The sequence below is a fragment of the Rhinatrema bivittatum genome, chromosome 9 (genome assembly GCF_901001135.1).
Source record: "Rhinatrema bivittatum chromosome 9, aRhiBiv1.1, whole genome shotgun sequence".
NCBI classification, from domain to species: domain Eukaryota; kingdom Metazoa; phylum Chordata; class Amphibia; order Gymnophiona; family Rhinatrematidae; genus Rhinatrema; species Rhinatrema bivittatum.
The window spans coordinates 11,678,991-11,693,587 of record NC_042623.1 but is presented as its reverse complement, the minus strand read 5'-3'; the positions used below and the strand labels follow the sequence as shown (position 1 = coordinate 11,693,587).

Here is a 14,597-nt window from a genome sequence, read left to right as displayed (position 1 = left end):
CATCTACTGTCGGATGGGAGGTCTGAATAAAGGGGAGGAGGGGGGGGAGAGTTCAGGATGAAAAGATCGAGGAGGGTCTCAATGACCTGGAGAAGGTCTGGGTGAATTGGTGGAGGTATCAGCAAACTGGTGATTTCAATTATGCACACGTTTGAAAATGTACCAACTTCTGCAGATAAATCAGGGGTTTACGTCAGCAAGTTCTACTTTTCTTTGCGTGTATAAAACATACGCGCATATATAGGTAGGAGGTGTATACACTTTCAATGCACTGCAGGCATTCGTGCATTTCACAATCTGTGCAGGTTATAAAATACTGTAGCAGATCTCCACGCGGCCGTATACGTGCATACATGGGACTCTGTGGAGGTCTTTGAGAATTACCCTTTTCGTTTTTAACAGATTGGTAGCAAAACTTAGCAGTCCCTTAAAGTTGTGCTTTGTAACAGAGAAAAAGGGCAGGATATGTGGAGAGGCTGATCTGAAATTGTTGTTCTGGATTTAGATCTGTTTAGCCGGCTCCCTTCCATCCAAGATGTGAGCATGCCTCAGAATACCTGCCAGTCACCTTTCCTTATTCCCTTCCTCAGGTTCCAGCTATCACTCGGGCTGTTATCCTGTGATAAGCAAGACATTCTCAGAACGCAGATTCCCCAAACGTGAGCAGATCTTCGCAAAACAGGGACACGCTACTGCAGACCCTCTCACCCCTACACTGCTCCCCCTTTACAACGGGCTGAAGTCCCCTACTCCTCAGAGCTTGTACTTTAATCAGAGGAGTTACAGCCAATCAATCCTGCAGAAGCACCCCAGAAATGTAAGTTAGAAGCGGGGAGGGTAGGAGGTGGGTTCACCAGTCTCGGCTCGTGAATTGCCAGGGCGTACTCCCTCCAACCATTGCTCTTACATTCAAAGTCTGGGAGAGGTGGGTGATAAGGAGACCTATAAAAACATTTCCAATCATTCCTGGTTGCTCTTTAGTATTGGTTAAATGCTGGGAAGGTAAAGTGCTTAACATCTTTTCAGGAGGTAATGCACGCATTTCATTTGCTGCCTTCAGGTGCGTCACTTCATTCCTCAGAGAGGGGTGTGGGAAGGTCTTACTCAGGGTAAATCTCTCTTTGATGGGCTTTGTGACAAGGGGATCTTTGTGACAAGGGGATGTGAAACGATGAGATGTTCCCAATGTTTGTTGGTATATAAAAGCTTATAAATAAATAAATAAATAAATAAAATCTCCAGAATTTGTAACTTATTACATAAAGACCTTAAGCTACTTCTGTGGGCTGGGAGAAAGATCTGAAAGGGGCACTTGGGGAAAGGAAATGGGATTTGTCTCTCCTCGGTACTAAACTGAGTTCAATTTCAGCTACTATAGTTGCTTTCTAGGTGGTATTTTACAGCGGCTGGGTGTCCATATTGTCTCCTGGACTGGGAGATTCATGCTGGCGAGGGGGTGGGATGGTAGGGACCTTTTCCCACATGTGGCGGGAATGCCCAGAGATGGTGGGAGAGCAAATACCCAAGGACCTGCTATTTTTTTCTTTTAAATATTCCTTATACAGAATAATCCTCACTGCCAGGGGAGAGATTGCTCACGCTTGGAAGGAGACCACAATTCTGCCTTTACAAAGGGTGATTCAAAGATTGAGTAGAGCTCATTATCTGAACAAGTTAACTGCGATGCAACATAAACTGGCGGATACATTTGAAAAGAAGTGGCCTCATTATATCTGCTTGCAAATAAAGGGATGTAACTGAAATAAGGTAGGGGGAGGTATAGGGGATATCTTACGGTAGTTAGGGGGAGGAAGGGGGTGCATGCTCTATTATTAGCTTCCTGCTCCTGTTATTCACCTATAACTTGTGTTTATGTCTGTACTATTTTACTGAGTCTCGGGGAACTCGGGGGATCTTTTTCTCTATGTTCATGATTGCTTACACACAGTGCCTTGAGAGGGGTTTGATAATATGAATGTACAAAAAATCTTTTCTTGTGGTTTGTTGTTTTTTTTGGAATTGTTCTACATTAAGCTGTGCTGGTTTCTTTAATTACCAAATACATTTTAAATGGAAAAAAAAAGAAATGTAAATTATAAATAAATACAATGAATGAACCTTATGATAAAATGTGTTGACTCCTACTAATCTCCATCTTTACTTGCTGACAGTCTCTAACATATAATGTAATGAGCCTGTGTGCGGGTGGTAAGTGTCAATGGGGAATACAGCACTGTGGTACGGTGAAGTTTGCTTCACTTACTCTTAGTTCAAACATGGGTATTAGTTACAGTGGACCAGAAAAGGAATATTCTCTGTGCGTTTTTTAGGTTTCTCTAATCAAAAAAGTGTTGCACTAGTCCCAAAGATCATCTCAGCAAGCCCTGCTTGCAGTTAGCAAAATGTTGCTTACCTGTAACAGCTGTTCTCACAGGACAGCAGGATGTTAGTCCTCACATATGGCTCCATCCTGATGATGTCACATATGGGTGACATCATCAGGATGGAACCCAATCACGGAAAACTTCTGTCAAAGTTTCCAGAACTTTGACTGGTCCCTACTGGGCATGCCCAGCATGGCACTAACCCTGCAGCCAGCAGGGGTCCCCCTTCAGTCTTATTTGAACGCTACAGGCAGTGCCGAAAAATAAAACAAAACGTTACGAACCCAACACCGTGGGGTGGCAGGCGGGTTTCGTGAGGACTAACATCCTGCTGTCCTGTGAGAACACCTGTTACAGGTAAGCAACATTTTGCTTTCTCACAGGACAAGCAGGATGGTAGTCCTTACATATGGGTGAGAACCGAGCTGAGGATGTCCGAACATGCACCAAAGATACCCAATGGCGTGCAACAGGCACAACTGGGGTGGAATTTGGTAGAGGGCATCCTGAACCCCACCAGGCAGGCGGAAGGGTGTTGGTACGTCACGTAGTAAACATGTTACGAAGGACAGACTGGCTGAAGATGGAATCTTGTCTTCCGGCTTTGTCCAAGCAATAGTGGGCTGCAAAGGTGTGGAGAGAACTCCAGGTGGCAGCTCTGCAAATGTCAGGAAGCGACACCGAGCGTAGGTGCGCTACTGAAGTTGCCATGGCCCTCACAGAGTGTGCTTTAACACGGTCTTGGAATGGAATGCCCGCTTGCTGATAGCAAAAGGATATGCAGTCCGCCAACCAGGAGGAGAGAGTCTGCTTACCCACAGGCTTCCCTAACTTGTTAGGGTGGAAAGAGACAAACAATTGAGTGTTTTCCCTGTGGGGAGCTGTATGGTCTAGGTAAAACGCTAGAGCCTGTTTACAGTCAAGGGTATGCAGAGCCTGTTCTCCTGGGTTGGCATGGGGCCTGGGAAAAAAGGTAGGTAGTATGATGGATTGATTAAGATGAAAATCCCAAACTACCTTAGGTAACAATTTCAGGTGAGTGCAGAGTACCGCCCAGTCCTGCAGAAGTTTAGTGTAAGGCAGATAGGTAACTAGAGCCTGTAATTCACTAACTCTGCGAGCGGAAGTGATTGTCAAAAGGAAAATCACTTTCCATGTGAGATATCTAAGGTCACAAGAGTGAAGAGGCTCGAAAGGTGGTTTCATGAGCCGACCCAGAACTAGATTAAGGTCCCAAGAAGGGGCTGGAGGATGTAGCGGAGGCTTGATGTGGAGCAAGTCCTTCAAAAAACGTGTTACAAGGGGGTGTACTGATATGGAAGGCGGCTACCGCGCTGACATGCATTCTAATGGAGGAAATCTTAAGACCTGACTGATAGATGCCAGAGATAGTCCAGAAATTTTGGGATTGGACAGGAAAGGGGGTCAAGGGACTGAGAAGAGCACCATGACGTAAACCTTTTCCATTTGTAAGAGTAAGCTTTTCTTGTGGAAGGCTTCCGTGAAGCAATCAAGACACGGGAAACTGGCTCAGAAAGGTTAAGTGGCTGAAGGATTAACCTTTCAACATCCATGCTGTCAGGGATAAGGCTTGAAGATTGGGATGTTGTAGGCACTCGTCGCTTTGAGTGATCAGAAGCAGGTTCTTTCCCAAGGGAATGTGCCTGTGGATGGAGAGGTCCTGAAGTATTGGCGTGGCCAGTGAGGTGCTATCAGGATCATGGTTCCCTTGTCCTGACACACCTCCCTGCTTGTTGACACACCACATTGCCACTTGGACGTCTGTTTGAATAAGGACAACTTTATTGGACAGCCGATCTCTGAAAGCCCACAGCATGTACCGATCGCCTGAAGCTCCAGGAAACTAATTTGGCAACAGTGTTCCTGGATAGGCCAGAGACCCTGGGTGCTGAGCCCATTTACATGAGCTCCCCAGTGGACGCTTCGTGGTTAGGTTGATTTGGATAGGAGGACCTTGAAAAGAGATCCCCCTGTTCCAGATTTGAAAGTACATGCCACCAGGACAAGGAGTCCCGGAGGGGTGAGGTGACTTGGATGCAACCCTGGAGATTCTGTGTGGTCTGGCACCACTGTGACCTCAGGGTGCACTGGGCTTTGCACATGTACCGTCGTGCCAAGGGAGTGATCTGAATGATTGCGGCCACATGGCCCAACAACCTCAACATGTGCCAGGCTGAAACCTGCTGGCTCTGTTGAATCTCTGCTGCGATGGTCATCAGGGGGGTGGCCCTTTGATTAGGCAGGAAGGCCTTGGCTCGAGTCATGTCTAGTAGGGCTCCAATGAAGTGCAATTGAAGTGACTGGCTGATACAGGACTTCAAATAATCATCGTTGATGAACCCTAGTTTCTCCAATACCTGGATGGTCAAACACATGGTCTCGACGTCCCCTGCCTGAGCTGTGCTCTTGACCAGCCAGTCATCCAGATAAGGGAAAACATGAATCCCCAACCTGCAGAGGTGTGCTGCCACCATGGCCAGGCATATTGCAAAGACCCGTGGAGCTAACATTAGCCCAAATCACAAAACCCAACACTGGAAGTGCTGTTTTCCCACTATGAACTGGAGATACTTCCAGTGACCTGGGAAGATCTCGATATGGGTGAATGCGTCCTTCAGATCGAGGGAACATAGCAAGTTCCCTTTTTATAAAAGGCGAGGATCAAGGTGCCCAAGGAAACCATCTTGAACTTTTCCTGATAATTCTGTTCATGGCCCTTAGATCTAGAATGAGACAGACAGAGTCCTGCTGTTTTCATTGGAATCAGGAAGTACCTGGAATAAAATCCCCGCTACCTTTGCCCTGATGGAACAGGCTTGACCGTTCTGGCCATTAAGAGGGAGGAGAGCTCCATTGGTAGCACCTCTCTAATGTGCTACTGGCCCCCAAAATGGGCTTGACGGGCAATTTGGCGGGGCATCCAATAGGTTCAATCAGTAGCCTTGATGGACGATGGAAAGAATCCACTGCTCAGAGGTTATACTGGGCCACTGGTTCGCAAAGAACTGCATCTTGCCCCTGACTGGCAGATCCATCACCCTGGGTATGCGTAACTGGACTACACTCTCTACGATCCAGTCAAAACCCCATCCCTGGAACTGACTAGAGGTGCTGGCTGGGCCTTGGGAGCTTTCTGCTGCCTGGGTCGGCTGCAGAAGTCCTGATGCTGCTGATAGGAATGAGGGGGCAGAGGTAAGTACTTCTTCAGGTGAAAGAAAGACTTCTACCCCGATCTCACAGACCTCCTAGCAGAGGAGGACGGGTCCAGAGTGCTGGTGGAGAGTTTCATGGTGGTCCAGGATTTGGGCCATCTCTTCGGGCCACCATATCACCGAAGAGATTCTCCCTAGTACACACACACATCAGTGAGTTTTTCTTGTACCTCTGGTTGGAGATCAGAGTCTTGCAGCCATTCCATTCTGCGGGCGCTGATTCCCACTGGAGAGATTCCCTTGATGCAGTTTCGAAAACATCTTAGGTCTCTTGTTTCTGCACTCCAGGCCCTTATGCACCAGCAACACGAGGGTGTCCTGCTGCTGCTGAGGCAACTGCTTGGCCATCTCCTGCACCTGTTTCTAGATGTCCTGCGAGAACTGGCTCATGTAGAGCTGGTAGGAAGCTATGTGGCAATGAGCATGACTCCCTAAAAAATGTCTCTCCCAAGAGCGACCATCACTCTGTGATCCTGTACTGAGGGTGCCAAAGAATGGGTCTGAGACCACTTGGATCTTGAGAGCGGATTAGACTACCACCAATCGGTGGGGAAGCTGTCACTCAACCACCAGGAGCATTCTGGATGAGGTAAACCCCAGCTTTCTTATTCATGGGAGGCACTGTGAGGAGGTATTCCCACATCCTCAGCAGTAACTCCTTAAGGATGTTGTGCACTGGGACTGCCACAACTTCCTTGGGTCTCCACGAATTGGACGATTTCAAGCATTTTGTGCCTGGCATCCTCCTCTGTCAGCAACTGAAAAGGGATGGCCTCCGCCATCACCTGCACAAAACCAGCAAAGGTTAGTTCCTCAGGCGGGGACCTCCTTCGCTCTTCTGGAGGAGAAGGGTCTGAGGGGAGACCCTCAGAGCCATTGGTGGAGGACTCCATGGTGTCATCCCTCCAGTGGTCATAGGGGCCCTCATCCTCACTGATATTGACAGAGAATAGGGCCCTAGGTGCTTGGCCTTCATCCAGAGGTACAGCACTGGCAGGGCATGACAGGAGTCTGCAGGCCTCAGCATCTCAGCCGGCCTAGACAGAGCTTCTTCCTCTGAGGAACCGGCCATGACCACCTTATCAGCAGGGTGAGGCTGCAGTGCTCTGATGGGCACTGATGCCAACCCGGGAACCAATGCAGGCTGGGTTGGTAACATGCTGATAAGCGCATGGAGTTTCTCCAACAGCGACTCCAAGACGGACCGTGCTGGCTCCAGTGCCAGGGAACCAATGTCCCACTTCATTGTACTGTACTCTCTTCTTGAGCTCCTCCTCAAACACTGCCAATGCCAACACCGAATGGGAGGAAGAAAGGGTGAGAGATCCTTTTCAGAACCAAAAAAAGGATCGGTAACTGGCAACTGGACCAGTGGAGACCATTGCGGAGCCCCGGCACTCCTCGCTGCAGGGATCACTTTGGGGGCATGACAGCATGAGCTGGTATATCCCCGTGCCGGGCACTGTGGGTCAACTGAGAATGATGCAGATGTTTCTTCAGCTTCCCCGATGCTAGACATGGTCTTTCCGTGGTGCGAAGGTTGATGACAAGGAACCAGCTGTCCTCAGCCTGAAGGAGCCAGATGGTGGTCTCTAGCGCCCCATCAGCTGTCGGCAACGATGGTCCCACCAATGTCGATGGCTCAGCATCCATCAGTGCAACTCCGTGGTCCGCTGATGACGACGGCCCCGACTTCCTCGACCTGAAGATGTACTACATCTTGTCGAGACAAAGACTACATCCCTTTCAGGGTCATCTGGACATATTTCCGGCAACCCTGGAAGTCATGTGATGTCCCCAGGCAGAGGACACATTCATCATGAGGATCAGTGATGGACACAGTTCTCGGCCAGCGAGGGCATTGGTTAAACCTGGATGCGGTATGATGGGATGAAATAAACGGGATGCAACATCAAAATTGATGGCAATGGGCATCGATGGCCAGCAGGCATCGAAGCACCACTGCCACGGGGAATCGACCATGAAAGAAACTTACCAATAAATGTCAAAAACCCTTACTAGGAACACTATAGGGATGACAGAGGGGGATTCGGCCTTGAATGCAGATGCTATTTATGAAGAAAATTGTGTTACGTGAAAAAGTGAAGTTTTCCAAGGAAGGCCAAAAGTGAGCTCACAAACTGTGACATTGCAGCTCCTCAGAAAAAGAGACTGAAGGAGGATCCTGTGTGGTTGTGTAGTATAGGGCATGATGGGCATGTTCAGTGTGGCAAGTCAAAGTTCTAGAAACTTTGACAAAGGTTTTCCCATATTGGGGCTCCATCTGATGTCACCCATGTGTGAGGTCTACTGTCTGCTGAGAAATTGTGTTAATGATTGCAATGAATGTTTTACTGATTAGGATTTTGTTTTAACCTACTTTAGGGATTTGTAATTTAAACGCAGGCAATCAAATGTAATAAATGAAATAAACACCGCACACCGTGTTTTCTTCATCAGTTTCATTTTCTTTGTTCGAGTCTGTTAGGTAATCTGTGTTCTCCTCCTCTTCCTCTTCTCCTTCCTCATCCTCATTTTCTGAACCATCCTGAAATTAAAAGAAAAAAAAATCAAGTTAAATAAAAAGTAGGATAAAACTTTACATATATCTGAGACTGAGGCTCTACAGTTCCTCCATTAATACCACAGAGGATGGCTCCAACATTATTAAAAGTGACCACTTCATGGAAAGCTTTTATTTAAATCACCCTCAGCACATCTCCCCCTTCTCGTGTCTAACCACAAAGCTTTGCAATAATCTAAACATTTACTAATAGCAGCAGGGCCACTGCATAGACAATCAGCCTCTTTGGATCCTGAGGCCTTTCCAAACAGTTTTGCACCACTACCATCCTGCTTCACAGACTCATTCGAAAAGGACTACATAAACTGCCAGACACAGCCAGTTACACGAGCACCTGCTTTCTGCCAGGACTTCTAGTTATTACTGTACTTGCAGCCTGCCAGACACAGCCAGTTACACGAGCACCTGCTTTCTGCCAGGACTTCTAGTTATTACTGTACCTGCAGCCTGCCAGACACAGCCAGTTACACGAGCACCTGCTTTCTTCCAGGACTTCTAGTTATTACTGTACCTGCAGCCTGCCAGACAGCCAGTTACATGAGCACCTGCTTTCTTCCAGGACTTCTAGTTATTACTGTACCTGCAGCCTGCCAGACAGCCAGTTACATGAGTACCTGCTTTCTGCCAGGACTTCTAGTTATTACTGTACCTGCAGCCTGCCAGACACAGCCAGTTACATGAGCACCTGCTTTCTGCCAGGACTTCTAGTTATTACTGTACTTGCAGCCTGCCAGACACAGCCAGTTACATGAGCACCTGCTTTCTGCCAGGACTTCTAGTTATTATTGTACTTGCAGCCTGCCAGACACAGCCAGTTACATGAGCACCTGCTTTCTGCCAGGACTTCTAGTTATTACTGTACCTGCAGCCTGCCAGACACAGCCAGTTACATGAGCACCTGCTTTCTGCCAGGACTTCTAGTTATTACTGTACTTGCAGCCTGCCAGACACAGCCAGTTACATGAGTACCTGCTTTCTGCCAGGACTTCTAGTTATTACTGGACCTGCAGCCTGCCAGACACAGCCAGTTACATGAGCACCTGCTTTCTGCCAGGACTTCTAGTTATTACTGGACCTGCAGGCTGCCAGACACAGCCAGTTACATGAGCACCTGCTTTCTGCCAGGACTTCTAGTTATTACTGTACCTGCAGCCTGCCAGACACAGCCAGTTACATGAGCACCTGCTTTCTGCCAGGACTTCTAGTTATTACTGTACCTGCAGCCTGCCAGACAGCCAGTTACATGAGTACCTGCTTTCTGCCAGGACTTCTAGTTATTACTGTACCTGCAGCCTGCCAGACACAGCCAGCTACTGGTTGATTCTATTAACACTTTATCACAAAACTTCCCTTATTTTTAAATACTGCTAAAGAGTCTCCACACTTGCTTATTACAAACTATTCTGGCTTACTTCAATGACTACATTAACCTACACAAACATATTTCATCCTATTTGGCATCTAATTCAGCTTGCACTTTACAGCTCTACTTCTCGCTCACAGAAGGTCTGATTCTCAATCCATTCTATAGACACAGTCAGTCAAGTTGGGTTTTCAGAATATCCACAAAAAATATGCGTGAGATATACTTTATATGTAAATCTAGCTCATGCATATTAACTGTGGATATCCTGAAAACCAGACTGGGGTTGAGAACCTCTGCTCTGAAATATTCTCAATCTGTCTATGAGAAAACATGTGAATCCGAGCCAGTCACATCTCCCACATACACACGCTACACACTTTCTGAATGCATGCAAACCCTTTTTAACATGTACTAGTCTCATCCACAGCACACATTCATGGGACTATGCATCCCCATAAATGGAAGGTTATTAAAAGGCACATATAGTACTAGAATACTGTACAGCTACACTGATAAACAGGACAAATTCATACTGCTTACTTACTGTACTAGCTAGCACTACTCCATACAATCATTTCTCAAACATCAAGCTAACATATGCATACATAATGCAAACCCTTCCTTACACAACACCTTAGGTGAAAGATGCAGTGGTTAAGTCTCCTAGATCCTGATATTAAGCCCATATGTTAAGCACAACCTCCACATGAACATGAATATGTGACCCTTGGGGTGAGGTTCTCCTGGAGATGTGTAGTAGAAAATGAGTCCTTGCATGTAGATGGTGAGGAAAGGTAGAGGGCACTATTTAAGCAATGTGTCCTGTGTGTTTGTAAATGATAATGTAAGTCTTCTGAGCAAGCAAATGAACAGAGGAACGGAGTGCTGACATGGTGCCCACTGCACCTCTGGCCTCTTGAAATCATCCTTTTGCCGTGAGAGGCTCACTGAAGTTTTTCTGCCTCAGGCTCCTGCCAAAGTGTGCAGGTTGTCATGAACCTTCCGACTTCCATACATTAGGACCCTTTCTCAGCGCCTGAGTAACTACGGCCTTAGGAATGTGCTTAGATTCATTTCTTCCCACGATGGTAGTGCAAAAGTGCTTTTAGTTTCTTGCACAGAGTTCTATTGCTCGCTTAGATTCATTTCTTCCTATGATGGTAGTGGAAAAGCGCTTTAGGTTTCTTGCCCTTAGTGCGAGTTGCATGCTCTGAGCTCTTCTACCCAATTCCAGATGTTGGTGACCAGGGGAACAACTGACTAAAGAGGGCCAATGACCGTCATGAATAGTATAATGAGGCTGAAAAATATTGTGTGAACTTGGGAGGACGACAGCTTTATCCAGCCTTTGAGATATGCAGGATCTCAGAGCTGTGTTTTCATAAATATTTTTACTCACCCAAGCTGAGGAATATTTTCTAAGCCCCAGACGTGGGGCAAATCAAGCCCTGTGCCTTTTGTTATGCAAGAACAGTGAAAACGGTGCTGAAGTTTGGGTGTAACTGAGCCGTGCACATCTTCACCCACAAGAGTAAAGTAACGTGGGCGGACTACCTTCACCACATTCTGTTGTGTGGAAGCAAACGACAGGGACCTGAGCCGAGAAAGTACACAAAGACCTTTTGTAGTTTCCTTATTTACAAAAATCTGCTGTAATTGGAACCCTGTTTAGTCTTGCCACAGGCAGCAACAGCCAAAAGCCTTCTTTGCCACGGAATGAAATCACATCTGAAGCGCAGAAGCCAGAAGCACGCAGGGCAGTGAGCGTTATTTACATTGGAGGCCTGGAAGAAGTGGGTGGGGCCGACAGATGTTGGAGGTGTTTACTGTGTCCCTCTGGGGACTCAAGGCACTGTGCAAACCTGAGAACGCTTCCCGCCCCAAGACTTGCAGAGTTTTACATGACAAGATGCTTTCTTTCTGTGCAATATTAAATTCCAATAATACTGACTGCTGACATCAGCTGCCCTCGGTTTCACATTTATGTGCTACATTCACTAACCATGCCTGATAGCAGCCACACTCATTTTAATACACCATTAATCCCCAGAGAGACACGAATATGTTAGGGTGGCTAAGATGGCTTATTACAGTATGAAATCTTTGAGATTTCATACTGTAATAGGTATGTCTGACTTCTAAACCTATCACATAACTGGAAAAATCACATTTTACTAAGCCATAGACCGATGCACAGCCACTAATGGCAGCCCAGTCTGAACATATGGAAGAGGACAGAGAAACTATGGTGACATAAGCAGTTCCACAGATTGCCCCAGTACTGTTATCAATAAATCAGCTTTCACAGTGCCTGGCAAATAAATCTGGGTTTCTGCCTCTATTACAGGCAGTGTTTTACAGACAGGCACTCTGCTCCTGAACATCCTCTCTCAGGTGCAGGTTCACCCTCTTGCCTAGACAGGATATGATTTACTTCTGAGAGATTCCCCAGTGCAATTCCTTTATGCACCCTATGTACAGAATTTGGCTTACACAATACCTCTCACTCTCCAATTCATAGCTGTTCAGCTTCCAAAGTGAATTACAACCTTGTGAAAAAAAAATTATCCTTAAAAAACTAACCTAGTAACACAGTGATGACGGCAGATAAAAACCAAATGGTCCATCCACTCTGCCCAGCAATTCGCTTATGGTAGTAACTGCCACGCTGTGCAAGTTACCCCATGCATTATGTTAAGGATAATAACTGCTGCTCCATGCAGGTTACCCCATGCAGAAATGTTATATCATACCACACAGAAAGCATTTGACAAAGTCTCTCATGAGAGACATCTTAGGAAATTAAAATGTAATGGGATGGGGGCAGTGTCCTGTTGTGGATTGGGAATTGGTTAAAAGACAGAAAAAGAGAATAAGCAAAATAGATTTAAATTTTCCCAATGGAGTTGAGTGCCCCAGGGATTTGTTCTGGGACAGATGCCTTTTAATATATTTATAAATGACCTGGAAATGGGAACAAGTGAGGTGATCAAATTTGCTGATGACATAAAATTATTCAAAGTTGTCAAATCACAAGAGGATTGTGAGAAATTGCAAGAGGACCTTGGGAGATTGGGCCTGCAAATGGCAAACAAAATTTAATGTAGACAAGTGCAAAGTGATGCACTTAGGGAAGAGTAACCCAAATTATAGCTACAAAATGCAAGGTTCCACATTAGGAGTCAGCACTCAGGAAAAGGATCCAGGAGTCATCGCTGATAATACGTTGAAATCCTCTGCTCAGTGGGCAGCAGCAGCCAAGAAAGCAAATAGGACGCTCGGGATTATTAGGAAAGGAATGGAGAATAAAACAGAGAATATCATAATGCCTCTGTATCACTCCATGGTGCGACCTCATCTTGTGTTCATATATCATACACAAACAGAATGCTGGGGATTATTAGGAAAGGAATGGAGAATAAAACAGAGAATATCATAATGCCTCTGTATCACTCCATGGTGCATCCTCATCTTGTGTTCATATATCATACACAAACAGAATGCTGGGGATTATTAGGAAAGGAATGGAGAATAAAACAGAGAATATCATAATGCCTCTGTGTCACTCCATGGTGCATCCTCATCTTGTGTTCATATATCATACACAAACAGAATGCTGGGGATTATTAGGAAAGGAATGGAGAATAAAACAGAGAATATCATAATGCCTCTGTATCACTCCATGGTGCATCCTCATCTTGTGTTCATATATCATACACAAGCAGAATGCTGGGTATTATTAGGAAAGGAATGGAGAATAAAACAGAGAATATCATAATGCCTCTGTATCACTCCATGGTGCATCCTCATCTTGTGTTCATATATCATACACAAACAGAATGCTGGGGATTATTAGGAAAGGAATGGAGAATAAAACAGAGAATATCATAATGTCTCTGTATCACTCCATAGTGCGACCTCATCTTGTGTTCATATATCATACACAAACAGAATGCTGGGGATTATTAGGAAAGGAATGGAGAATAAAACAGAGAATATCATAATGCCTCTGTATCACTCCATGGTGCATCCTCATCTTGTGTTCATATATCATACACAAACAGAATGCTGGGGATTATTAGGAAAGGAATGGAGAATAAAACAGAGAATATCATAATGCCTCTGTATCACTCCATGGTGTGACCTCATCTTGTGTTCATATATCATACACAAACAGAATGCTGGGGATTATTAGGAAAGGAATGGAGAATAAAACAGAGAATATCATAATGCCTCTGTATCACTCCATGGTGCATCCTCATCTTGTGTTCATATATCATACACAAACAGAATGCTGGGGATTATTAGGAAAGGAATGGAGAATAAAACAGAGACTATCATAATGCCTCTGTATCACTCCATGGTGCGACCTCATCTTGTGTTCATATATCATACACAAACAGAATGCTGGGGATTATTAGGAAAGGAATGGAGAATAAAACAGAGAATATCATAATGCCTCTGTATCACTCCATGGTGCATCCTCATCTTGTGTTCATATATCATACACAAACAGAATGCTGGGGATTATTAGGAAAGGAATGGAGAATAAATCAGAGAATATCATAATGCCTCTGTATCACTCCATGGTGTGACCTCATCTTGTGCTCATATATCATACACAAACAGAATGCTGGGGATTATTAGGAAAGGAATGGAGAATAAAACAGAGAATATCATAATGCCTCTGTATCACTCCATGGTGCATCCTCATCTTGTGTTCATATATCATACACACACAGAATGCTGGGGATTATTAGGAAAGGAATGGAGAATAAAACAGAGAATATCATAATGCCTCTGTATCGCTCCATGGTGCATCCTCATCTTGTGTTCATATATCATACACACACAGAATGCTGGGGATTATTAGGAAAGGAATGGAGAATAAAACAGAGAATATCCTAATGCCTCTGTATCACTCCATGGTGCATCCTCATCTTGTGTTCATATATCATACACAAACAGAATGCTGGGGATTATTAGGAAAGGAATGGAGAATAAAACAGAGAATATCCTAATGCCTCTGT

At 45.4% G+C, this 14,597-nt stretch overlaps 1 protein-coding gene across 3 annotated transcripts in view; it reads right to left on the bottom strand.

Annotated features, from left to right (window-relative positions):
• Positions 1-14,597, bottom strand: part of UPF2 (UPF2 regulator of nonsense mediated mRNA decay) — a 201,823-nt gene that overhangs the window by 41,729 nt on the left and 145,497 nt on the right. For all 3 annotated transcript variants that reach the window (XM_029616810.1, XM_029616809.1, XM_029616811.1), the window contains exon 18: positions 8,061-8,165. In XM_029616810.1, coding sequence (XP_029472670.1) covers positions 8,061-8,165 — 105 coding nt within the window. The remainder of the gene's footprint in view (positions 1-8,060; positions 8,166-14,597) is intronic.